General features: G+C 48.7%; 1 protein-coding gene across 1 annotated transcript; it reads right to left on the bottom strand.

Moving 5' to 3' along the window:
- Positions 1-4338: 4338 nt before the first annotated feature.
- Positions 4339-27377, bottom strand: LOC144934044 (microsomal triglyceride transfer protein large subunit-like). The gene is made up of 18 exons (XM_078859408.1): positions 27314-27377; positions 24488-24672; positions 23060-23203; positions 21983-22090; positions 20785-20901; positions 18263-18402; positions 16286-16436; positions 14340-14497; positions 12767-12935; positions 11739-11846; positions 11392-11604; positions 10356-10567; positions 9032-9129; positions 8388-8509; positions 6859-7086; positions 6271-6395; positions 5071-5241; positions 4339-4591 (listed from the first exon to the last, which is right to left on the bottom strand). The coding sequence occupies exons 1-18, from the start codon at positions 27375-27377 to the stop codon at positions 4423-4425; spliced, it is 2682 nt and encodes an 893-aa protein (XP_078715534.1). The 3' UTR covers positions 4339-4422.
- Positions 27378-27928: the final 551 nt, after the last annotated feature.

Consider the following 27928-nt stretch of genomic DNA (forward strand, 5'->3'; position numbering starts at 1 on the left):
AGCTCTAGGGTCTGCGGAAACTCTTATTGTAAGCTTCCCATTCCTTTTATTATCCGCAGTTTCCCCAGTGGACAAGTTGAGTAAATACACAGATACTGCAGAGTGCAATATAATCTGCGTTGTCCAATCCCCCACACCACCACCACCACGGATGAGTACTACCTACGGGATCTTTCACGTTCACTGTGAAACAGACAGCGCGTATATTATATACGGTGATACAGCTGCAGTAATAACCAGGGTGGCCGGTTAGAACCGAACCTTCAACCTCTCTGGCACAAGCGGTGAACACGCTACCGCTGTGATGCATCACAGCCCCGTAAAAAAAATTGTGCATTTTACTGCAAATGAAAAAAAACGTTTCTAATAATTTTCATTTTTAGTTTGAAAATAATAACTTTTTTTGTTGCTGCCATTTTTGTACAAAAGCAACTTTATTTAGTTGTTTTAACATTATATTTTTTTCCACGTATGTTGTTTTTAGCGTACCTTAATGATATATACATTTTTTTTAACAATCTAATTTAAGAACTAGTTTTGGCAACATTACCATTCAGTCATGTGCTCGTTCCTGTGGGATCCAAGCCCATCAGTCAGTGGCTGTTGCCACTTTCCAAGTCAAATTCACACCAAGACTGGGCTTTTCCTTTTGTTTTTTATTGACTCAAATAATTTTTGTACAAGAAAAAAAATACATAAAGATCCAACCAACTCTTTATCTCTCGCCAGCACTTGTGTCCACAATGCGATGTAAACAAGACTTGAATCTTCTACGCAGCTGCCAAAATAATTTGGAATGTCTGCTGCTTTTTGTCGAATTGTAACACTTTTGTTGCCTGCAGGTTGTCGGAAGATTTAAGCTGCACGTGACGGTAAATCTCAGGACGTGTGTTGTTGGATACGATCTCGTTTCACCGTTACAACTCCGTGCACCCTTTGCAGTGTGACGTTAAAGAATTTTATATTTGCTTGTTCATATTAAATGTTCGAATTTTAGTTGTTTGTGTCTATGATGCATAGCGTTTGTTTATATCGCAATCGCATTCCGAATCATTATATTTTTGTTACAGTAATCGTTACACAAACATCACTGCAATATTCCTCGACAACACATTCCAAACTTAAAATATATTCCTACTCGTGGCTGTAAATGATAGCATATTAAATAACTATGCATTTGCAAATAGAACACCTTATTTACAATGAAAATGAATTTTCATTGCTATTTCCGTTTTGCTTTCAGCGAACATCGTATGCTCATAGCTATCATTTTACTCCTAAGAATTGAACTCATGCTTTTCTGGGTTTATTGCCAAATAATACACTCTGCCTTTGAAATTGTAAATGCCTCAATCAGCAGAAGAAAACTCATGGTGCCAGTTGGATGTTCAATATTGTACAAACACTCTGTAATGAGTGGCTGAAACACAAGATAAATATGGGTCATACCGCACTGCATTCGCCTCGTTGTCAAATAGTTCACTGGCAACGTGAAACGTGTGCATTTGAAAGTAATTCCCGCCACGGTTTCCATTACAAATGTAGAGGTCTGCTCGAGTCGGGCTGCAACGATGCACTGATGCATCGATTCTTCATCCAATGACAAACGCATCGCATCACGTTTGAAATAAGCTTTTTTTTGTCGATTTGTATCCGTTGAATAACATGGGATCCCATGACCCTGGGCGCTCCTCATATATTCAGCACAATGTAAAAAAAAACAAGTATTACATTCTTGAATTGCAATGCGACCCTGAATCACAACACACACATTTGTTTCTTTAATGTGGAAAGCTTGCGGCGGGAGGGTGAGGATAGGGGGGGAGGTGGGGGCTGAATCGTTTATTTTAGGGACAGAAATCCCTGCGCTAATCGAAAATTGTTAACACATAAGAAAAATAAAACGCTGCCCCAAGTTTGAGCGCCGGCCACGGCAAACATCAGCGGCGAGTGACTTCTGAAGCGAACTGGTCACTCTCTTCGTAGGCCCGCGCTGACCAGAATGGTGAAGTATGGTCAAAACCCCCCCACGACTGAGAGGTGTGGGGAGGCCTTCGTCGACTATTGGGTTACAAAAAGGTCTGTACATTTCACGACCAATATTTGCTCTTTAAACATCACCACCGATTTTGCACCAAAGAAGAGACCTTGGCAGATCACTGTCCGATCCGTGCCGATGCACGAGCTATATTTGTGCACGTACTTGTCAGATCTTTGGGGTGATTATGTAATCCTGCCTGCGCTGCGGAACAATAGCAGAGTCATCCGACTGGATGGAGCAAGGTGTTGGAAGTGTTACGCGAGAAAGCGTGTTCTGCCCTTGTGAGTTCTGACAGCGTGAAGTGTTGCGGGACTTGAGAATTGAGCTGGCCTGGATGGACAAAAAACCGACAAAACAACTCCAGTTTTGGAAGGATGAGTAATCTGTTGCTGATTATGTTTCCACTTAATCATGCACTCGGCGCTTCTCAAGAGAAATTGAAAATAGCCACTTGAACACGCCCCGACATGACGTGTGGAGATGGACCCAATGAGATCACCTCGTGTGATGGATTGCAGGATCGTGGGACTGAACGAAAGAGCAAAAGTGCGGACGGTAAGATATTGCTTGCTGCTGCTGCTGAAAAATACTGGCAATGCATTTGTATATCACGTAAAACGCATCGCATGGAGCTCTTGGAAGAATCATGGGGCCCCCTCAATCACCCTCTGGCATAACTCCAAATTCGCCCTTGCAGCTTTAGAAGACCCGAGACTGAAACAGAGGAATAGGGGAGGTCACCCAGATCTGCGGCCCCCTCGTGAATGTCCCTCCACAGACCCTGAGTTTACTTGCTTGAACTTGAAATGAGACCGATCCCCCCCCCCCTTTCTTCCCCAAAGAAAATGGATCTGATGCACATACCACGTAATGCTACGGTCCTATACGTCTTAGTTGGTTGTCTGTCCGAGCCGCCTATCCCGCTATTCACCACTCACCTATCGCGGAAGTTGTACACCCCCCCCCCCCCCGTGATTGGATGAATACAAATAAATGCATTTTTGTTTTCTCCTAAAACAAGGGGCAGTGGTGTACAAGCAGGAACATGAAGGAAACTCGCCACATTCATCGTTAACACTGCCTCAAAACCAAATATTTGGGCAGTAGACCTGCAGGGCAGAGAATCACTGTACAGTATATATCTATATATATAAAATAGGGCAGTGTTAATAACAAATGTGAGTTGTTATAGGTATTATTTTTTCCGTTAACTTATTCTCCAGATTACGAGGAACTCCGGAATGTAAGTCGCACCCCAACTTGTGCCCGGTGTCAATAAAGTTACATATATATCTGGTCTCTTTCACACACACACACTCACACGTAGTGGATTATAAGATGCACCCCCAACTTTTTGCTTTAAAATACAGGGCAAAAAGTGCGTCTAATAATACAAACAATATGGCGCGTCTATCGGTTGCGTCTGGCATTCGAGTTCTGCAAAGTAAACAGAACATCATCTCGCTGCGATCTGTGAAAACTACGGTTGCTGTCGTTTTGTCTGGTGGGCCTTGGAGGACACCACGTGGTCACCGCGTGGTCACCGCGTGGGGTCACCGCAGGGTCACCACGTGGTCACCGCGTGCTGTTGGTGTGTGTGGCTGTGCGGCTAAAGGGATTGCAAGGGGCAGCGGGGGTGCTGGCCACTCACTCCCCTCACCACTTTCCACTTCTAACATCCTCGTGAGATGACAGACGATATTTCGACATGGGATGGAGACGTTTCAGAGCGACAGAAAATGTAGAGAATGTAGAGCGATGCAGATAGACAGATGTCGTGGCATGAGAGAACTCGAGATGCAGATGAGATGGAGAGGCAGTGAAATGAAAGAGATGCAGACAAGGAGACAAGGATGGTGTTAGACGAGAGAAGAGGCGAGCTAGGGATGAGCACATTGTCGCAGCCACTCCTAATACAAGTGCGGTATTCCGGGTTAGGCCGCGTGTTGAGCATTCCCCCTCTCAAGCTTTCGCCACGCGCTATTGTAGGCATCTCCAGGAGCTTGAGAGAATAAACGCTCAATACGTGGCTTGACACACAATACCCCACTTCGAAGACAGGGACGAGCCAGATATCTTTGCTGTCGTAAGTCAATTCGCTTGCTGGTTTTTTTTCGGATTTGAATTTGAGCTGCTCGCCCCTATTTCTGCCACGAATCCGGGGGGTGGGGGGGGGGAGGTGGGTCACTCTTTGAGCTGCTTGGGGCGCTGATCATTTCCTTGCTTTGCTTCATGCAAAGCAAGGAAATGGGGGAGGGCACGGGGGCCATGGGTTAGGTGGGTGAGTGTGGGTGGGTTTGGTGGGTGAGTGTGGGTGGGTGTGGTGGGTGGGTTGGTGGGTTTGGTGGGTCGGTTGGTGGGTGAGTGAGTGAGTGGGCGCCTCAAAACCACTCGGGTTCGCTGTCCTTGGGCTGGTGCATGCGGCGGCACATGGCCGAGTTGTCCTGGTGGAGCGGAAACTCGGAGCCTGGGATGAGGATGGATCGTCCCTTGCGAACGCTGTATTGGATCTTCAGCCCCGACACCTTCTCCGACTGTGTGAGCACCTCCCTGTTGGGCCCCAAGACATCATCATCGACATTCGTGTTAGAGAACGGTCCACAATACCGGTATTAGCGCTACGCCTCTGATGGCTCTTCAAATGACATCGGGTTCACACAATTGGGGGACAGCACTTTTCCCACCCACCCTGCCACGACATGTTTGTCGCATGCCGGTCAAAAAGATGATTTAAAAATCTTAAGAGCTTAAATTGTGCCAAGTTAGATGAAGAAACAAATTGAATGTCATGTCTATTTTCAACATTTTTACTTACACGGTGATTGGTGACGACCGGGCTGAGGCCATCAACTCACCGCGCTTGAGACCGCGGTGTCATCGAAGGTAACCGCCGCATGGGATTCACAATTGGGGATCTCAACGGTGCCAGCTCACGGCGCCGACCTCCGAACCCAACCGACCAACCGGCCACCGTCTGTCCACGAAGTCTTTAAAAAGTATTGTTGTGTACGTTGACGGCCCTGCCGCACCTGAAGGGGAAGGTGTCTTTCTCCATCTGCATGCACACCAGGAACGGGTAGGAGTTGAACTTGACGGTGGTGGTGAAGTCCATGCCAGCCGCCGCCTCGGCGCTCAGCTCACTGTTCACCTGCAGGTGGCCCAGCGCCACGGAGACCACCCCGGACAGCATCAAGGCACCCCTAGTGGGTGCGTGCAAAAAGGACAAACACAGGATCGTTTATTGAACCAGCCTACAATAGATTATATCGTCCGTCCGTCTGTCCGATGTCCGATTAGGTGTAGCAACATCGCCCCCTACTGCAAACACTTGGCAGGACCCTATAAAAACCTTTAGACTCAGTGAGGCTTTCCTGGCTAAACAAGTGTAACATTCCCTTATAATTCCCTGAGATAGTTTTTAATTAAAATATTTAAATTAAAAATTAACTCATTCCCTGAGATAGTTTTTAATTAAAATATTTACATTAAAAATTAACTCACAGCGGCCTAAAGCCTACAGCTAGACCTAAAGCCTAGAACTAGGCCTCAAACTCTCCCTTCGTATCGTATTTGTTCGTTCCTACCAGCCCACCCCACAGGGACCTGTTCATACAAGCTGAAAGGCATCACCATAACACATTACTCGAGGAATAGTGAGTTGATGCATACACGTTACTGATCGACCGTGACTTGTGGAATTTATATTCCAGCGTGGGCTACCAGGTTTATCGATAATTCTACCAGAATTCAGTTTGATTGCTCGACTAAACGGATGACTCAAAAAAGTTTTAAAAAACGCCTCAGTCGCGGTGAGGAATCAAACTTAGGTCATCAGGTGAATGGTGCGGTGTGTGAACCACTGCGCCCCACTCCCCCCAAGCCTTCCCTTCTACCCCCGACCCTGCCCACTCTCCACACAACATTATAGGAATGTTGAATTTCAACCACACGTGTAGAGGCATAGTGATTTTCGCACTACACTACAAGCTTGGCAACCTGAGTTCGATTCCCGGGCATGGCTAACAAGAGTGTCCACTGATATCCGATGCAGTCCGAGTCATCCATACTTCACCAAACCGCGCTGAACCAGGGTGGCGAAGTATGGTCGAACAACCCCCATGACTGACGTGGCACGGTGACTCCTCCATCCAGCAACATTGAATCAACAAAGCGCCGAACATTACAACGACGAACTCTAACTATCATTTCTCCTCCTCGAAGTGACGTACTTGTTGCGCACAATGGTTTTGGACTCGCGGTGCCACAGGCTGACGTCCATGCTGCCAGAGATGTCGATGGCCAGGCTTCCTTGAAACTCAACGTCGGCACGCAGCCCTGATGGCAGGCTCAAGTCCTGCAGGACAGACGATCGCGAGAGAAATTAATGAGACTTTAAATAGAAAAAATTCGTTGCCGCGGTGGCGAGATGTCGACTACCTCGCCTGATATATATACAGGAGGTCGCCGATTCAATCCCGACCCTGACACCTGTATATTTGGGATTTGCATGTTCTCCTCGTGCTCGTGTTTAGAAACTATATGCGTTGAGAGTATTTGCCTGCTATGAATTTCAACGCAATAAGCCACTTCGTTGAGCTATCATTCGTGGCCAGGTCACTTCCGAAAAAGAAGCCACATAGTTCAGTGGGCCTTATCTGGTAAAATAGAAACAGTTTATAGTTTTAGTTTAATTGGCCTTTTATGCAAACCGGTGTTTAGGTGTATCCATATTTTTTTCATAAATTGAGCCCCCCACCTTGAGCTCCTAGGGGCTCCCGAATCTTTCCCTTCGCTTGCTCACGTCTCACACCGTTCACCTGCGAGTGATCGATCAGCAGGATGATGCCCTTGACGGCGGAGGTCGGCTCCCCCGTGGCGTCCCACATCTTGGCCATGAGGTCGCCGTAGCCGTGGAAGAAGGTGATTGGACGCAGCTGCACGTCGAAGAGGATGGGCGCCATCCCCGCCATCGAGTCCAGATCCTCCTCTCCCTCGTCCGGCGTGGCCGCAATTAGCCCCTCCAGTCCCTGAGCCTCCAGCGACACCTGGTCAATAAACAAACGCATTCACAAACACACGCACAGACGTACAGCCACTTTAGTTATAAATCCGCTCGCTGCCGGGTGAGGGCCTCCCCCAATGTCGCGAGGCTGGTTTGGGCTGGTTAGTGTGGATTGGCTAAAGGCTGGGAGCTTAGAAGTACAGTACAATCGTGGATTTTGATGCACCGCCTTCTGCTGCCTGCCACGGAGCCCTGCAGCAGCCTGTAACCTGCAGAGCTATAACGATCCAGCCATCCACTCAGCCACGCACTGAGCCAAATACACTCAACCAACTATGTATGTAAGTATGTATGTTGCACTTCTTTCGCACCGTACGTAGGGGGAGCGGGGAAAGAACAACAAACTACCCACGCAGCCAATCAATAAACCACCTGCCCCGCCATCTACCCAACCAGCCACTCAGCCAACTTACCCACTCGGCCACCAATTCAACTACCCACCCAGCCAACCACTAAATCACCTGCCCCACCATCTACCCAACCTGTCACTCAGCCAACTTGCCCACTCAACCACCAATTCAGCTACCCACCCAGCCAACCACTAAATCACCTGCCCCACCATCTACCCAACCTGCCACTCAGCCAACTTGCCCACTCAACCACCAATTCAGCTACCCACCCAGCCAACCACTAAATCACCTGCCCCACCATCTACCCAACCTGCCACTCAGCCAACTTGCCCACTCAACCACCAATTCAGCTACCCACCCAGCCAACCACTAAATCACCTGCCCCACCATCTACCCAACCAGCCACTCAGCCAACTTGCCCACTCAACCACCTTACCTACCCACCCAACTAAGTAACCACCCAGCCAGATTCTAGATTTGAAGCTTTCGTGACTGCAAGGAATCATATTCTTAGGTTTTTTCGGTAAAGTCACGTAGGTAAAACATCAAAATTAATGAAAATTAAATAAAATAAAAACAAAAAACAAAAATCACGACGTTTCAGAGGCAACACTGAGACTTGTGTTGCCTCCGAAACGTCGTGATTTTTGTTTTTTGTTTTTATTTTATTTTATTTTCATTAATTTTGATGTTTTACCTACGTGACTTTACCGAAAAAACCTAAGAATATCACCCAGCCAGAACCGGCCCTAGACCTTTGGGGGCCCTAAGCAAAATTTGGTTGGAGGCCCCTTTGATGTATGATTTTTTTCACCCACTAGCTAGCAGTGACTCTAGGGGGCCCTCTGCTGGCCACGGGGCACTTTGCAATTGCAAGGGTCGCTTAGTGACTGGGCCGGCTCTGCACCCAGCCATCGCTCAATCACTCACTCACCTGCACAGAGTGCAGCTGGGCCTCGTGTGAGAAGAGGAACATGTTCATGTTGCTCTTGCGGAGCATGCCGGAGTTGGAGTAGAGGATGTTGAGGCTGTACGTGCTGGTCATGTCCTTGGTTTCTGTACCGAATGACGGGACAGCCAATGTTTTTTTTAGGGACACCTCGGCTATACATTGCCCAAGAGCATTTTGCGAGGCGATTACACGTTTCCATTTCACGATGCCCCCCCTCCCGTTTCACTCAAAAAGTTCGTCAGTCCAAAAACGGGCGCTTGGTTTTACGCAGTGTGGGGAGGGGTTTAAAAGAGCTAAGATCGATCCGGTGATTTTTTTGTACTTGATTGCATCAATTCAGTTCAATTTCCTGCAGTTAACTATATGAAATCCCATTGTGGCTTTTTTATGGGCACTTCGTTAATTGTTTCACTTTACAAGGTGCAGCGTGAACACCACCACATCGCTGCACGACGACTTTATATTATCACAGGACCTTTAACCAGAGGTCACTTATAAAGTGACCGTTAAAATCTACGGGCTACACAGAATTACCGGGACCGCATAACAATTCTCTGTACAGGGTGTGGAGAAGGGGTGGGGGGGGGGCTGACGGGCGTTCGCTGTGCGTGCACTCTCCCACTGACTGGACATGAAGCCGGAGTAGGCGGAGGAGGAGCCCGTCTTGGAGAAGCGATCGTAGTTGTGCACGATGGGGTCTCGCAGCACCTGTCTGATCACCTGGCTGCTCGCCACACGGACACGCACGTGCTCATGCGGGCAGCCCCGTCGAGACGCACTCCCCGAGCGCGCGACACATCACCTCGCTCGTCCTCCGGAAGTTTTTTTTACGAATCGGGGTCGCAGTTTGTCTCAGGAAGCAATTCCTTCGTCTCATTTGCATAATCTCATTTAGACTGGAAGATATTTTCACAATTCTGGAAACTGACTGATGATGCTGGTTGTGACTTCCAGAACAATGTCTGGAACCAGTTACTAAATGTCTGTGCTGAAGCAGTCATGAATTGGCACGTTTGCTGACGTGACAAATTTAAATAATTGGCCGTGTCGGGTGGCAAAATACATTTTTCTCAAACGATCCGACACAAAATTCCGAATAATGATGATGATATTGGTCTACGTGTTAAAAATATATGTGGACTGTATCTTGTTTATCCCGTGCTGTTATTTGCCGATGCTCCATCCTTTCTAGTTTTTTTTTCGGTAAAGTCACGTAGGTAAAAAATTAATGAAAAAGCAACTAAATTAAATAACGATGCTCCATCCAGCCGGTCGCAGCAACTTTCCGCACATCGGAAAAGTAATCCAGATGTGGCAGAACATTGCAACATTATCCACGCCCCCGCTTATCTTTACAGATTAAATTAGCGAAATATACGCTTTGGTTCTTTCGGTAAAGTCACGTAGATAGAAAAATAACTAATAGATCACGACGTTTCGATCGCAACACAAGCAATCGTCTTCAGGTGAAGAAAATACAGCAGGCTGACTGCTGAGGCAGGAAAAAATGTAGCGTGAGAACAACTGTAGCCAAAGGTTATATACATTTGAGGTGGGTACAATCCAAGTTTAAGTAGGCGGGGCTAGAGATAGCAAAATATGTGAATGTGGTGAAATAGGATTTCCCCTGCAACTGAACAATTTGGTTGATGGCACATTATAAGGGCGGAGTCAAGAGTGGTAGAGGCAGGGTTTCATTTCAGCAGGGTCTGTCCGGCTCGGTGACCAGGTCAGTATTTTTCGGCTCGCGGCACACCACGTCCATCATACCTCTCGTTATGGCCGCCGATACGAGCAGTCACGTTTCCTAACTCCAGCCTACCAGTAACCAGTGAGAAAACAAGCACTGGGAATAGGGGTGGGAGAGAGGGAGGGAGCGAAGCGGGGGGTCGGGGGTGGGTTAAGTGTGGCAGGGGGGACGGTGGAGAGGGTTGGGAGATATCACGGCACCTGGTCGGGTGGTGGAAGTGCAGGAGGTCGTTGACGCGCACCACTACGAACTTGGACATCTCGTTGGGCAGCTCGCCGACCGACAGCAGGATGTTGCGCACCTCCTCGAGGGACGGCTGCTTGGTGAGGATGAGCTCCATGGCGGCGACGCGCACCGTCTTCTCGTACACGCGCCGGTTCTGGTGGTAGATCCTGTTGAGCGCCGCCCGCACCTGCAGCGGCAGCGGCAGCAGCAGAAGCAGCGGCGGCGGCGGCGGCCGCGGCGTTCCGCGCAAGTCAGCCGCTTGCGGAGGAGCCCGGCTGGCTCAGAGGTCGCGGACCCTGAGCCAGCGCTGCCGGGATTGCCTGGTAGTTGCGTCTGGGTTTCAGGTGCCTCTCGTCAAAGCGGTTTCTCAAGTGCAATTGTGAAATAGTCTCGGCCAGGACGGTGAAGGCACCATGGAAAAAAAAACACGTAATAAAAATTGGTTTCATAAATCAACTTTTTGGGTTTAGATCGCGTTATTTATAAATGTATCGTAACGCTCCACCACCACCCGACACGGCCAATCAGTAAAAAAGTGTCACTTTGACAAAAAATTGGTTTATCGTTTAGCACAATTACCACTCTGAGAATTAAATAAATATTTATTTGACACCCCTATGACGAACATGACTCATGTGTGTGCATATCTTTACGTGCCTGTGTAAATGTGAGTTTGTACCTGGGGAACGGTAGTGCAACAGTTAGCACGCTGCGCTACGAACCCGACGACCAAAATGTGATTCCCGTTCACGGCCAGCACCAGTAACGATTATCTGAATCGGTCCTGGGCCTAGTTTGATTCAGCTTCAAATTGAGTACCTGGTGCGATGTGCAAACATTGCCACTGGGGAGACAAAGGCGGTCGGGCGTGGTGCTGGCCACTCACCCCCATCGTGTGGCCTTCATAGATGCTCGCTAACAGCACTTGCCCCAACAGCCTCTTGAAGCTACACGGTGGAAGGGGGGGGGGATCTTTGTCTCTGTGTGTGCAAGTGCCAACGCTGGCCGCACCTCCGGCGTGATGAGCTCATCAGGGAACCGCTGGAGGCCGGAGATGGCGATGACGCTGCTGGCGCCCGAGCCGACTTCGGCGTGCCGCGCGAACAAGCCGACCGTGTCGGGCAGCAGCGTGTTTTTGAGCGCCAGCAGGAACGCCTGAGCCTCCGCGTCCGAGGCGGCGCGTTCCAGCCCCGCAAACAGCAGCTCCCGCGCCTCCACCACCGGCTGCACGCGGACGGTGCGGGCGGGGAGGGGGGACAAAGACGATGCGGGGTGTTGCCGCTGCCACCGCCGCTGTTGGCGAGCACACGGCGGCGCGTTTGCAATGCGCAGATGTGGACGGGGCGGAGGGCTCTTACCGCAGAGTCGCACTGCCCCGCCTGACACAGCTTCCCGACGAGGGCCCCGATCACGATCACCAGCGTGTCGCTCGTCTGCGACTGAGCGATCGGCAACTTCAGCTTTTCCTGAGGCGGAGACAAACAAACACGTAGGAAATATAACGCCTTGGAAAATTATACGGTTGTCTTCGCGTATGTACCCGTGGAGCGATGGTTAGCACACTTGAACTTGTCATGCAGAGGTCGCCGATTCGATCTCCTGGGGGGGGTCCATGCCATCAAGGAATGGCATGGACCCCCCCCCCGCCCCCCATTCCAATTTATCCTCCCCATGTCATAGAGCGGGGCCTGGGCCCCTCTGGCCTATGGGCCCTGATGCAGTTGCATCACATGTACACTGTGCCACTGACTGAACCCCAGGGACATTCTTTTAAAACTATTAAACTAAAACGAAACTATTTCAAATATAAAACTTTTTTTTTAACTGTTTTTATTTTGCCAGGTAAGGCCCACTGAGCTATACAGCTCATGTTCAGAAGCGACTTGACCACAAATGGTAGCTCAACGAAGTGGCTACCACGTGGAAATTTACAGCAGCCAAATACTCGAAACACGTGATTTTGATTCTGAATATGGAGGGAAAATCCGGAGGACCCTACGTGACCACGGAGAGATAGATATGCAAACTCCACATACACAGGCGTCAGTCGGAATCAAACCCATGGCATCCTGCATACCAGGCGAGATAGTTAACATCTCACCACCGTGGCGCCCCCACTCTGACTTTTCAAACCTTTTGCATTAACACCGCATGCAGTGGCATTGCGTGGACGGCGTGGACTCCCATGCAAGGCAATGCGATGGGGCATCCCCTCTCCAACGTCCTCTCTTTGTAATTACTGGGAGCATGGGACCCCCCCACCACCCCCACCCTGCGGCTCGTGGGACCCCCTCGCGCAGCCGCACCGCCATCATGCTGGGTCAGCCACGCCACCAAACTGGCCACGTCGGTGGCGGGGGGGGGGGGTGAGCTCCCGGGGGCTCACCAGCAGGCCGGCGAGCAGCTGCTGCGAGGGCTTGGTGGCGAAGGCGCAGGCATAGAGGAAGCGCTCGTGAGCCTCCGCCATGCTCCCCTGGGACAGGTCGAGGAAGCGGAGCAGCGCCCGCAGCGACGCGTCGGTCTGCGTGGCGCTCATCGCGTCGATCAGCTGCAGCCTGGTCGGGCGGGACGGGGAAAAGCGCACGCGAGCGAGGCGTGCGCGCGGCAAAGGCTTTAATGGTGACGGCTATGGCAGTGGTGGATCGATAAAATGATGATTGGATGACACATCGATGGTTCTTATTCCTGGCTGACAATGATGATTGACATTAATTGTTGGATCATGTTAAAATGATCATATGATGATGATTCTATGATAATTTGATCATATAATGTTCGACGATAATGGTGGTGGTGCTGATGGGTGGTTAATAATCATGATTATTTAATCAATTACTACTGTATTTAATAATATTAATGTTGATGATTCGATTGATAACAATGAAATATATTTTATGGCATTATCGGGTGATGATGATAATAATGAATTGATGGACGATGATGATCATCGATGGAATGATTGATGATAGTTATGATCACACACCAGACCAGATGCTTATTTAAGGCTGATTTGACCTAGGGGAGTCCCATGACCGGTCCAGATAATCGCCACTGGTGTTGGCCGTGAGCGGTTTAAATATCACCCGCCACTGATGTTACAGCATTTAATAGACTGTAGGGTAAGTGCTGCTAGCAAGCACCTATGAAGGTTTGGACGTTGCACGAGGGGGTGGAGGGCTGGCATTATGCCCGACCACTTTTGTCTCCCCAGCAGCATTGTTTGCATACTGCACGAGGTACTCAGTTGAGGTTGAGACGACCTAGGGGAGGCCCATAACCGGTCCAGATAATCGCCACTGGTGTTGGCCGTGAGCGGTAATTGAACTCGGGTCACCCGGTTCGTAGCGCAGCGCTCTAACCGCTACGCCATCGCTCTACACCACTACGCGCCATTCGCCACTAAGTGACAGTGACATCAGCACGGCGCCTGTGCCAGGCCAGGCGAACTCTGAGGCCATTTGAAGTGTCTAAGGCTCGCTGGCAGGAGGTCACGGGACAGACCCAGCAGGTGCCACGGGTCGACTGACTGAGATGACTGGCCAGATGCACCAGCTATGAGCCCCACTACATCGCTCTACGCACACACACAAGACAAAGACAAAGATCCCCCGTATAGCCTTAACAGGCTGTAGGGGCAAGTGCTGTTAGCGAGCACCTATGAAGGCTGGAACGGTACACGAGGGGGTGGGTGGCCAGCACCACGCCCGACCGCCTTTGTCTCCCCAGTGGCGATGTTTACACACCGCACCAGGTACTCATTTAAGGCTGAGTCGACCTAAGGGAGGCCCGGGACCGGTTCAGATGATCGCCACTGGTATTGGCCGTGAGCGGGAATCGAACCCGGGTCGCCAGGTTCATAGCGCAGCACGCTAACCGCTACACTACCGCTCCCCCACACAAGACAAACACACACACACGTGCAGCACGGTGCGCCGTGCCCGCCGCCTCCGCGCGCTCACAGCGTGTCCTTGGGCTCGTCCTCGAGCAGCCGCAGCAGCTCGCCGTACTCGGCGCCGCGGAAGGCGCGCACCAGCTTGAGGAAGCTGCGCGTGGTGACCGTCTGCGACAGCGTCTCCGGGTGCAGGTGCCTCCGCACGTCGCTCAGCTGCTTCTTCGCCTGCAGAGAAGCCCCACCGTCCAGCGGCTATCAATAGGGAGTCTCTAGGCAAGCGACCGTCTTTGGGGAAGCGACCGGCAGACCGCTTAATTGATGGGCGCTATTTAGACAATGACATGGCTCGGCTTGTCGCTGATGGGGTTTCTAAACAGTTGCTGACAGGCCTGTCACCAATGGTGTTTCTGGATAGAAGACTGACAGATTGGTATCTCAAGTGGTCTTTCGGCAATATATTGATGGAACAGTTTGCGATTTGGGCTCTCGACAACTGACTTGACATACTGATTGCTGATGGTGTTTCTAAACAAAAGATTGTTCGACTGGTCACTGATGGGGTCGTTAGGTCACTCACTCTCAGACGTCCCTAACGTGAGTCATCACTCACATCACCGATCATTGCCCCACAAACACTTTTATAGGAGGTTAAAAAATAATCCTTCTGGCAACCCCAGAGGCAATCGAATGGCTTTCCAAACTCAACACACCGTCTTAAACTTGTGCTGTACTTTTCAAAATAGCATACGAATATCTGTCAGACCAGTTACTGATTGGGTCTTTAGGCAACAGGTTTATAAATAAGTCTCTGATAGGGTATTTAAGCAATGCATTGACAGACTCGAATTCATTGCAGTTACTAGATAATACTGGCTAATTGGTATCTGATGGGAGCTGTGCATACTATGCTGCAGATATCTAAATTTAGGCAAGATGCATATTTAGCCAATCGACTGAGAGAGCAGTGTCTCATAGGTATTTGATGGGGTTTGTCACCAATGGATTGACAAACCTGTCTTTCACAGGGCTTATACGCACTAAATTGACAACTCATTCTCTGATCGTGTCTTTCGACAAACGTCTGACAGTATTTCATGTGGACTGCTCCTATACAGCAGACCAACAAAGTGATTTATGGACGGGGTGTCTGGCAAACAGATCGCAAACTCGTCTCTGATTGGGTCTCGAGGCGAGAGGCAAACACGCCAGCCTCAGGAGCCTTGAGAATGCCGAGCCGCGTCCAAATCAACTGACCACGTACCTATTTTAAAACCCCCTCCGCCCCAAAAGCGAAGGCCACTGGGCGATAGCTGCGGTGTGTGCAGAGCGGTGTTGCCAACTCACCAAAATTTGCCCCAAGATCTAGCGACTTTTAAGCGTTTCTCAAGTGGCAATTTTTTGTTTTATTTCTCAGCGATACGCGGAGCGACTATGCGTGACGAGGACTTCACACCGATTTAGGAGCAATTCCAAGTCCTGCATCAGTTTACTTACGGATAATGCAGCCATCCCTCGGTTAACAGTGGCATCGGTTAACAGTTTTTCGGTTAACGTTCCCATAGGACCCCCTGGTTTCGACTGACGTTAACATTTTGATTAACGGTCGTTTACATTATTCACGCGTGCACCAATTACAGCCAATCCGAGCACTTGTAAGTGGGGGCTGAGGCATGCCCTCAGCGTTCAGACCTCGACTGGCTTTGTTTACATTATGTTTTCTGTTTTGGTCGTGGAAACAGCTTTCTTGCAGACTCAGTTATTTTGACTTACTTTTAAACTGATAAGTGAATTCGATGAACAGTTACTTTGGTTCACAGTAGTTTCCGTGGAACGAATTAAAAACATTAACCGTCAGACCATACATGTTCCAGTGACGTTTTTTGACAACTCTAAAAGTTCCACCTAAGTGGCGCGTAGCGACTTCAGGACGTTAGCTTGCCCGCTTTTTCCCACTTCGAGCATTTGGCGACACCCGGTCCAGCGGGCATCGGAAGCTGACAGTCAAGCGCTTACCGAGGGGCAGCTGGCGCACTCGTGGCGCAGCTTCTCGGACGGCAGTGGGCGGCTCGCGTGCTTCCCGCCGGCGCTCGCCACCGCCTCCTTGGCCGTCTTGGCCTTCAGCTGCTTGGCGCCGCCCTCGGCCGAGAGCATCTCCAGCCGCTGCCTGCACGGCGGCGCAGCGGGGCGGGCGGGCGGGAAGCGTCACCAGTTACGGGCGCCGCCACGCGTTGGGGAAGGGGGAGCGAGGGAACGGCTGAACCAGAGGTCGCAACCGGGTACCCGATAGCCGTACCCTACCCGGCTACCCGTACCCGGCCGGGTACGGGTACTGGTAGGCCGTGAGTCACTGGTGAGTAACCGTTTGTCACAATTCAAGTTCCTAGAATCAACCCACCCGCGCCTGCAACATGGCTTCATCCCAGAGGTCGCAAACAGGTACCCGATACCCGTACCCTACCCGTACCCGGCCGTACCCTACCCGTACCCGGCCGGGTACGGGTATGGGTAAGGAATCAAAACTCGTTTGCGACCTCTGGGCTGAATGCACGAGCAGGTTGGTGGTGAAAGAGCGGACACGAGTGAGCACGGTCCCAATCAAAGTTCATATCTCAGAAGCGAAGTTTTTGGCTGAGCCCGGTTGATACTTGGATGGCAAACTGCCAGGGAGTGTCGGATGCTATATTCATATCGATGCATTATTTTTTTATTGACTTGCTTACCATTCATATATTTTCTAGTGTTCGTGAATGCTGTGGTTGTCACATCTGATAATGATTGCTTGTGTTGCAATCGAAACGTCGTGATGTAATTTATTTATTTTGTATCTTTTATTTTTTTATTTTCTTTACCTATGTGACTTTACCGAAAGAACCAAGAGTATATATACAATGTATACACTTTGCACTCCGATCAGTTTTTGCACTGTTTGTTGCTGTAACTTTCTGACCCGCCCCTACTGGGCATCTGTGAAAAAAAACTTCAAAGCTCACGGGATTCAATCTTGATTTGAAGCTTTTGTGACTGCAGGATTCCATACTCTTTGGTTCTTTCGGTAAAGTCACGTGGGTAGAAAATAAAATAAATCGCGACGTTTCGGGCGCAACACAAGCGTCCATCATCCCACCTCATGGGATTCATTAAGTCTAAATAAAGATTCAGATTTCTGAGATCGGCAAGAGCTGCAGGGTGGCGAGGTGATGGCACTACGGCTGAATGTAACTCAGCGGAGTCTTGTCCTGCGTACTGTGGGCTTTTTCCAGGTTTTCCAGTTTTCTCCCCATAAGTTACTCGCTATTTGAATTGGCCAACCATCCAAATGGAGAACGCTCCCGGACAAAAGTCTCAAGACTTGGGGAGGCTTTCCTGAGTTCATTAAGGGCATTATTGGTTTTAAGTCGCAATAATGTCCTCAATTTGTATGGTAACGATAACAATGGAACTGGTATTTTTACATTGAATAATTGTGGCCCTAACGATAATTGCAAGAAACATGGCAATGGGCAGAGCGATTTTTGGTTTATGGCACCATTTACCCCCAAGTCTCCGCACCCTCCAGTGCAGTCGTAAATGTAAGGACTGTACGGGCCTCATTCTGCCCTTTTGACTCATTATCCCCGCGGTTGGATCTGGAGACGATAACCACGAAAGCGTTTTGTGACACTCTCTCTCCCTCGCCTGGTATGCTGGAGGTCGTGGGTTCAATCCCGACCCTGACGCCTTTTGTATATTTGGAGTTTGCGTGTTTTCTCTCCCCGTGGTCGTGTGGATTTTTCTCCGGGTCCTCTGTTTTTTTAACCCTCCACATTTAGAAACGTGCGTTTAGATTACGTGGCTGCTGTACATTCCCACGTGATAAGCCACTTAGTTGAGCTATCCATCGCGGCCAGGTCGCTTCTGACAAAACAGCTGCATAGCTCAGTGGTCCTTACCTGGTAAGATAAAAACGAGTTCAGTTTAGTTTTAGACCGAGGCCGAGTTTCCCCTTTGTACCTGCTCACCACCGTCTTCCCAACCTCAGTGCGCATGTTGAGGGTGATGCCGTGCGTCTCTTCCAGCGAAACAGACTTCAGAAAACCGCCCTCAAAGGTGTACGACGCCACACTCTTTGGGCTCCACTTCAACCCGAGCACCTAGGAGGGGGGCAGAGTATTCATCATCATCAGTCATGGTCTCTCCACTGCTGGTTAAAGACATCCCGAACCAAGTTGTCGCGATCTCTCACAGGCATGCGAAGCAACTATCCATCCATCCAACACCTGCACACGAGCTGATTTCATCACTCCATCTTCACACTGGATATGTTCTCTCCTTTGGCCGCAAGTCCATTGTTAGTTTTGACCACTGGCCACTGTCCCTTCGAGGGGCGCGTCCTGCACAACCGCGCTTACTTCAATTGATTGTCAAAATATCGTCCCTAACTTCTATAGGAGGTCAGAATCAGAATATGTATTTACACAGATGTCCAGTAGGTGGACAAGAGGTGGAAGTATTTAGGTACCAGCCCATTGTCAACGATTATGAACTATAAACTATTATATCCTGTGCAGGTGAGCTCTGGACAAATGTGCCGATTTTGAGATTAACTATTTGATTTCTAAATAAGAAGCTTGCAACGAAAGATAATCTCATTGGTATAGACTACTGGCTCGTCAAACGTCTAACACGTTAATCCATAGCTTATATATATATGAGGCACATTATCTAATTCACATTGCCTGCACACGCTCTTCGAACACTGCAATTTGGATTGATTTAAATTTGGCATAAAGGTCACGACTTTGTCATAATGTGATTCCGAGTTCTCTTCCACGTGTTTAATTTCCCTGAATTGTGGCCAAATGGGTGATTCGTATGGCCAACTATGTAGAAAAAAACTGTGGATTATAATCAAAGAACAAGATTAGAATAATATATAATTTTTACGACTCTCATCTCTTGAACTCGGATCAAGGTTCAGTGGGGGGGGGGGGGTAAGCATGCCTTATCAGCAAGCGATTGCCCTCAATCTCATGCAGCCCTCTGATTCTGCTACAGCAGCACCCAAGTCCTGCACTGCTCCACGCAGGTGCTGCCACGTGGCATGTCGCGCGTGGGCTGTGGGAATTACGGCAAGTGGAACGGGCAAGCGACATCACAATGCGCTTGCTTAACCCACGAAATCCTCAGCCAGTCTCGTGGCTCTTACTCAGGAGGGTACTGTTACGTTTTCGAAGTAGGGTGTGTAGGTATGTACGTATGTATATATGTGGGGAGCGGTAGTGTAGCGGTTAGCGCGCTGCGCTATAAACCCGGCGACCCAGGTTCGATTCCTGCTCACGGCTAACACCGGTGACGATTATCTAAACCGGTCCCGGGCCTCCCCTAGATCGACTCGGCCTAAAATGAGTATCTGGTGCGGTGTGTAAACATCGCCACTGGTCAACCGTGCGAATCGGAGGTGCGGGGGAAGGACAACAAACTAAACACAAAAAGCAGTTCGCAAGGTACTCAAATCAGTACCCTGCACTCATATTTCAAATCAGTAGCTTGTGGGTAACATTTCAAATATGGCAAATGTGGACCATGACGCTGGAGCGCACACAATGACCTACTCTTGAGAACGACACCATGGGATCTTCAATGCAGATGGCGCACCATGGTGTATGGATGATGATGATGATGATGAAACACACGGCAGTATTAACCAGGGCGGCTGCTGGACTTTAACCGCGAAGCTCTACGACCGCCCTACCACGGGGCGCGTTTTAAGCGTGCGAATGCAGCGACACTGGCACCTCCCGTGCGGTGTTCAACGATGCATCCATTCACTCAAATTACGACGGTTCTGGCGCTCACGATACACACGTTGAATTGCGTGTGAAAATAAATGCTATGCACATTACGTGACAACTCTGTGTTTGGGACTCATTGTGCTCGAACAAAATAGTGCAAACAAGACAGAAGATAGAAGCAATACAAAGAAGACAGTGAAAAAACTCACCACAAATTCGTGAGAAAAAAATACGAAAGTGCAGCCCAGAATCGTGATAATGGAATGAACGCGGGGGTGAATTGTGATATTGTACATCTATTGCACCAGCTGAAGCTCTACTTTGAACTGAAGGGGCCTTTGGGTGTAACACTGCATTTACTGATGTCAATTATTAAGCTCCGTTTACATTCATAGAAACGTGTGCGTAAGAATGAATGTGTTTTGATTCATATATTCATTGGCGCGCTCGCCACTTGAGGTGTTACCATTCAACGCACTGGTAAAAAAAACACCCAAAATGTATTTTTGAATCGTGACGGTGAAGTGCAGAAATTCATTGAATGTCTGGGGAGGGTCTGATTTGTTCCATATGAAATCATAAGCCTCGCAAAAAGTTCGAACAAAGTAGAGAGCGATGGTACGTCTCTGCAATGTACGTGCACAATTTGCTCGCTGCACCCAGACAAGAAAGAAATGCCTTCAAAACATTTCATTGTTGACGCTAATGCAATCAAATCAAATCCCTTCACTGCAACGGCACCTTGTTAGTTGCGGAAGGCGCGGTCTGATGGTTGCTGCAACTCTTCAGGTCCTTGACCTTGGTCACCTGACCCGAATTGACCTCGTAGGTGACCTTGCACTTTCCAGACACATCGATCTGAGAGGACGACACAAGAGAAAACAGAACGAGCACGAAAACATGAGAGAAATCGCGCTCAATTCCCACAGTGAGCGGTGCATCGTACCATTGCACGTGTGTGATGCATGTTAGCGTAGTGGCTAGCGCAATGCAAACCAGACGACCCGAGTTTTATTTTCGCGCATAGCCAACACCAGTGACGATTATCTGGACTGGGCCTCCAATAGGTCGACTCAGCCTCAAATGAGTATCTGTTGTGGTGTGTAAACATCGCCACTGGGGAGACAAAGGTGGCCGGGCGTGGTGTTGGCCACCCACTCCTTCGTGTGTCATAGGTGCTCGCTGACAGCACTTGCCCCATAAGTCTGTGAAGGCTATAGGGGGGATCTTTGTATTTGTATGTATGTTGGACTTCTTTTGCACCGTACATAGCCAACCATGCTAATCGGAGATGATGCAAAACCGGTCCTGGCCTCTGCATCACCATCCATCCCCCTACCAGCCCGCTCTGATCTAAATGGTGCAGTATGGTCAAATAAGCCTCATGACCTGCATAGACTGGGAAGGCCTTCATCCAACAGTACATAGCCAACCGTGCTAACTGGAAGGACAACTAAACTAAACACAAAAAGCAGTTCTAAAGAAATAAATTTTCAATGTAGACTTAAAAGTGCATAGCTCCAGTGGCTTCCCAATATCGGAAGCAAGAGCGTTCCAGACGGTCGCAAAAGCGCATCTGAAAGTGCGCGATGCGGCGACCATCTTTGTTCGATGGCTCGCCAGAATCCACTGCTGTGAGGATAACTGGGGATCGTGTGATGGTTTATGCTCCTTGATGAGATCAGCAAAGGTATTCTGGTTCATTTGTGGCAAGCACTGTGTGTGTAATGAGCAGGACCTTATGATGTATTCGTTCGGCAACCAGGAAGTGGTACTACATTGAGGCTGTGGACATGGGGGCCTGCCCCCCTCCCATTAATCGTTAGTGCCCCCTTAGTGCCCCCCCCCCCCCGCCAGAATTGGCACCGCTTCGTGGTACCCTCCTCCCCCCCCACTCCCCCACCCCTGCAGTGACCGTCAAGGGCACCGCGGGTCTCACCTCCGTGGCCTCTCCGCTCGACAGCTGGAACTGCAGCAGGCTCACAAGGCCCCGCTTCAAGTTCTCCACCACGACGGGCTCCCCCGGCTCCACGTACAGCCCCTCCACCTGCGCGTCGCAGCAGTCGCGCGCGGCAATGGCCACAGAATTAGAACATTTATTTATACTGGAGGAATCCGATGAGCTGCAAAGCTCTTTTTTTTACATGTCAGAACTTTACAACAACAAACAATACAAAAGCACGATCGGAGTGCAAAACCACAATCGTAAATGAGGACGGTTGGCTACGTACAGTTCGAAATGAGTTCAACATACATGCGTACATACTGCACCAGATGCGGTGACAATAGTTCACACAATCTGGCGTGTCCACCACCGTAGGCTGGGGGACCGGGGGAGGGGGGGGCTATTGCTCCCCAACTTGGCAGAAAAGCACGACCCGCTGTGGTCAGAATGGAGTGCGTAGGCACGCAGAGACCGAGGATTTGGAATTGTGAGTTTGTGAGTGAGTGAGTGGGTGAGTGAATGCAAGGTTGAGCGAATACTTTCGTGAGCTGGCAGGTGCGTGTACCTGCATATTGCACCACAGGGGAGTAGGGGGCTATTGCCCGCCCTCCCACTTGGCAGACTGGGAAGACGAACAATAATACATTTAGCCCCTACCCACGAAAATGTGTATCCATCTGAACAGGGGTGAGGACAAATTTACTTCATTTTAATGGTAAAACGTACATCTTCCTCATTTAATTTTTGTAAAAATTTAATCTGCATTACCTTAAACATATAACGTGCTATACATTCCTTAAGCGGATAGATGCTCTAGCTTAGGGGTTGATTTAGAGAAAGCACCATGTGATCTGAGTATCGGATCAGAACCTGTAACCAAGATGTATGGAGCTAAGCTACTTACCCTTTGGCTACAGCTCCTCTCCACAAAAAGTGCAGATTTTTGTTTTCCCTGTTGGGCATTGCCGAGACGCACGGTGTCACCTCAGCCTCTCCATCCTTCTCATGCGCCTCCACCCCTCCAGCTCCTTCACCCACGGGTACGCGTGCCGGTGAGCGGCGTTGGCTCACCTTGTTCTGGGTGATGAGAACGAGCGTGGGAGCTTGCAGGGCCTTCATCCCGGCCGCTCCCAGAATTCCGTCTCCGCCCGCCGCCCTCGCAGCGTCCTGCTTGGCCGCTCGCTCCGACACGTTGCCGAAGTGGACGTCGCTCAGCTGAGAGCAAGGCACACGCTCGCGTCATTTGATGATTCCTTGAACAGGAATTAGGCTCATCAATCAACACGAAGCGCATAACAAGGAGTTCAAGTTGAGCAACATTATTCACTGTGTTGTGCTGTTAAAATATGTGCGGAACATGATAACCTGGTTTGTGCGAAAGTTGCAAAATAACAAGCGTAAATATCACTTGAAAACCCAAATAACGAGTCAATTTAATTGCAGTTTCTCTGGCATATATACGTCGACTACAAAAAGTAATGAATATATATGTGAAGGCACTTTCACCTCACAAACATAATTATTCTAAACTAAATTTAACTCTGATCAAATAACTAAGAGCATACAATTGAAGGGATGTCCAAGGGATGTCCAAAAGTAATGCCTCTTGTTTTTTTATCTCAACATTTAATTGATCTGATACAAAATGTTAATCATTAATTGGAATGGCATGCACATTTGGCTAATTTTAAACATAGCCTACAGTCGTTTCTATGCCCTTGCACCAATGAGGAATCAGGGCCAGTGTTCAATCTGCTTCAAATAAACATTTGCGAAGGGAATACTGCACCACAGCATCGTGATAAATACATTGTCCAAATAGGTCATCTCGCCAGAGGAGCCGAACAAATTCAATATGAGGGCGCCAGATCTGGGCTGCATGGTGGATGGGGGGCAGCGTAATCCATCCGAACTGTGCATCGGCCTCTTTTGTTCTCAACATAGTGTCCATTCCAGCATTGTTGTGATGGTGGAGGGACTGGCCGTATAAATGTCCTGAATGCGTTTGCCGAATGTTTTCCAGCAGATTTCTTGAGCCAAATGCATGAGTGTAAACAGGCATGTAACGATGCATCAATTCCTTGGTTCGAAACAATTCCAACGCTTCCAATGCATGCTCTGAATCAAGAGTGTGGAATTCAATTATGTTAAATTAATGAAACATTTTAGCCATTTTATATACGTACTAACGTTACATTTAGGCTAGCTGAAAGAAGAAAACTAAACTGTGCAAACTTAAACGAAAAGAACAATACAAACAAGACTAAAAAAGAGCGACAGAAAGAACAAATTCTTGAATTGAATCACAATCTCTAAATCATCACGATTCATCGAATTGCTGGCTGGTTGTCGGAGTAACGGGGTGGCGTGGCAACTTATTGTCACGTGCCTTCGCATAACATTCATAAGCAATGCAAAACGTCAATGAGGTGCTTCAACGTGAGCCGGCTTTCTTCGCCGCGCTAACTCCCCGCGGCACGGAGTGAGCGGCCCACTCACCGTGACGCTCAAAAGTTGCTGCTCCTTGCTGGACCACAGCACGGCGAGGTGCACGCGCCCGTCCAGGCTCACCCCAGCCACGTGCCGGCCTCCCGGGCCCGTCGCCTCGGGCCCCGTCGCCACGCTGGCGCTGTAGGCGTACGCGTAGCGACGTCCCCCGCGCCAGCGGCCCGAGATCGGGCCATCTGGGTCGGGGGGGGGGCGTGACACGGGGTTGAGGATTAACACTGCGGAAGGGGCTTTAAGGGGCTGTGGCCCAGGGCTTGGGATTTCGAGTGGCCCACTCAAAATTATTTATTCTATTATCTGGGTTGTGACGCACGTTTTACTCCTACACTGTGTAACTTAAAACAACCCAGTGCAGAATGCTTCTGACAATAATCTTGGGACTAAATTGCACTTGCCTAGATATTTAATAACATTTTAAACAAAATTATCATATTCAAATTCCCTAACACAATTGCCTCAGTGGCTCACTGCTGGCTTAATTGCTAGCCTCATCGACCTGCTGAACCATAATTCATCTTGTCACTCCCGTAGAAGCATTTTAAATACATTTGCTATAGGTTTTGATTCATTCACATAACATTTCAATTTGCATGGAAACAAATATATAAAATATATGTATTCTTGTTTGAAGGAATTATTGTAGATTGTATTTTGAACATGTGATTGACATTTGTTACAAGTTTTTTCTGCGTAACATCTTTGTGTTACGAAGGTACATTTGATGAATGAAAAACACATTTCACACTCACTTCTAATTCTATAAAAAAAACTTATCCATCACGTTATTTTCTTCCAGTTGCCACTGTTTGAGATAAAGGTGAACAATAAATTAAATAACACCCATTGACCACAGTTCAGTGATCATCTGCTACAAATAAGTGAAGCCCCAATACAACGAACTAACCAAGGAATAAGCAATAAGGGTAACTGTTAGACAATAGACATACAATCCATCACTTATTGAGAAAACACTTTCTAAAAGAAAGCAAGTCCTGCTCATTAAATTAAAAAAAACTGTTAAAAATGTTTTGCTTTATCAGATAAGACAGTTAAACCCTGATTAGTGGGAGTACTATTTGGTTGAGGTCAGAAGTCAAGGTACGTGGTGTAACGACTCCACCTCTGGCTCCTGGACCATGCGTGGCTGCTGGGTTAAAGGTAAATCACAGTTTATCGCGAGTGCCGCCGTGTCTACTCCGTACTTCGGCAACCTTTCGCCCCCCCCCCACCCCCCATATCCACCTGTTGGGTGTCGTAAACTAAAAACAGCATCAGCCGTACGTGTGAATGCGCCCTGCCTGAGTCAGGGATGTCAACCAGGTGATCCAACGTGGAATGTTAAAGGGTGCTCAATTAAAATAACGACCAATTCAAGTCAGCGATGGCCTGAGAGAAGGGCCCCAACTATGCGAGGATTTGAGGCCCAGCCGTCAACCCCCCCCCCCGTTCCATTTGGAGCGATGCCATCTCGATGTCGGGGACAGTGCTGACTGGCTACCCATCGATTTGTGCACACGTGGCAGAGTGGATTGTCGAATGTCCATTCCCGTTGCACCGCAAGCGAACGCGGATGAGCATTCATGTCTCTGTGTGTCACTGCGTTCTGAACTTCTTTCGCACCGTACGTGGCCAACCGTGTTATAATCGGAGGTGCGGGAAACATCTCTGAACAGCTGTTTATTTTTTGTACTAAAGACCCCGACGGCTCGGCTGACACTGTAGGAATGTAGTGGAAAGGTGTTACTGTCGGTGCTTCGTGTCACAGAAGAATCTGCATTTCCAAGAACGCAGAGCAGTACAGCATGACGTGTACTTTATGGCATAACCACACTTTGCAATTAGTTTATTTGAGTGTTTTGACGTTTCATACGTCAATTCGTCTTTGACGATTTCTATACTGTTCGTACTTCTCGATTTGAATCTAGCACGAGTAATTTTCAGGCTGTGCCTTGTATGAATACAGATCGACGTTTTTTGTGATTGCATTTTCCTTTTTGTTGTTTTTTTAGCGCAGGTTTCTTTTGAAAATCACTTTGGGTCTTACAAAAGCTCCCACCAGTTTTCAAGGACGACAACAATAACGACATTTATAACTCGCAAGATTTTGCAGACAAGTCAACGACTCTAGAGGCACTGACGAATGACTACTTACGAATTATAGCTGAACGATTAATCGATTTCCATTCGAAATCGCAATTTTAAACAATGCGATTAGCAATTCGCAAAGGCTGCGATTTTTAGCGATTTGAAAAGTCATATTACTTTCTTATTGGAATTGTTTGAGTTTGTATAATTATAACTGTATTTATTTTACTTAACAATCGTTCTGTTTCATTGTTCTATTTCAATTAAAATGTTTTTATAAATACATGTTGGAAGCAATTCATATCTTTTAAGTTCTCATCCTTGAATTCGAATATGTAGAGCAGTTCATATATTGATGGTATCATGTGATTATGCTCCATCACATGTTTTAAATCTATTACACAGTGAATATTGAACTGAAGCGTGACTTCAAAAAATGTAATCGCAAATCAAATCGCAATCGCAAAATCTGTCAGAAAAATCGCAATTAGATATTTCCCCCAAATCGTTCAGCCCGATTACGAATGCCTTCACACACGAAGCATATATTTGAAAGGCGAAAAAAAATCCGCGATCAAAACACAAAGATGCAATGGCAAAGTGTTAGAGCATTCAAAAAGAACGCGCATCATCAGCAGCGATAGAGGTTTCCACGATTCGGCGCTCGAAAATGCCACGCCGCAGGTTGACAGCGGGGCCAGAGGTGCGATTACAATCCAAATGGCATCTTACCTGTTTTCGCAGTCGCGCAGAGGACGGCACAGATGAGGATGGTGAGAGACAGGACCCTCTTCATGATTGATTCAAATCGAATTACGTTGTGTGTGTTGACTGTTTAGGGCCACCGAATGCTGTTTGAACCGGAGGCTGCGCTGTTCTTTTGTTTGTTAAAGAGAAAGGACAGGACTGGTGTAGCCACGGAGCTTTAAAGGAGTGAGAGGAAGGGCGGCAGTGACGTTCACTCCAATCTCAGGGCCCCAAAGTGTAAAGTCCAACAGGAGCGGGATGGCCATGGTTAATGATTCGTGTGCCGACACAGATTCTCACAAACAGCGAGCCCCGAGTTCACATTGCTAAAAGAAAACCACACACACACACCACTCATTTCTAGTTGTGAGAAAATGAACGCTTGCTTGATGAGGACAGAAATTGTCTCCAGCCAGGAGCGACAGTCACACTCGGGGGTGTTGGGGGGGGGCTACAGTCACACTCGGGGGTGTTGGTGGGGGGGGACAGTCACACTCGGGGTGTTGGGGGGGGGGCTACAGTCACACTCGGGGTGTTGGTGGGGGGGGACAGTCACACTCGGGGTGTTGGGGGGGGCTACAGTCACACTCGGGGTGTTGG

The sequence above is a fragment of the Lampetra fluviatilis genome, chromosome 9 (genome assembly GCF_964198595.1).
Source record: "Lampetra fluviatilis chromosome 9, kcLamFluv1.1, whole genome shotgun sequence".
NCBI classification, from domain to species: Eukaryota; Metazoa; Chordata; class Hyperoartia; order Petromyzontiformes; family Petromyzontidae; genus Lampetra; species Lampetra fluviatilis.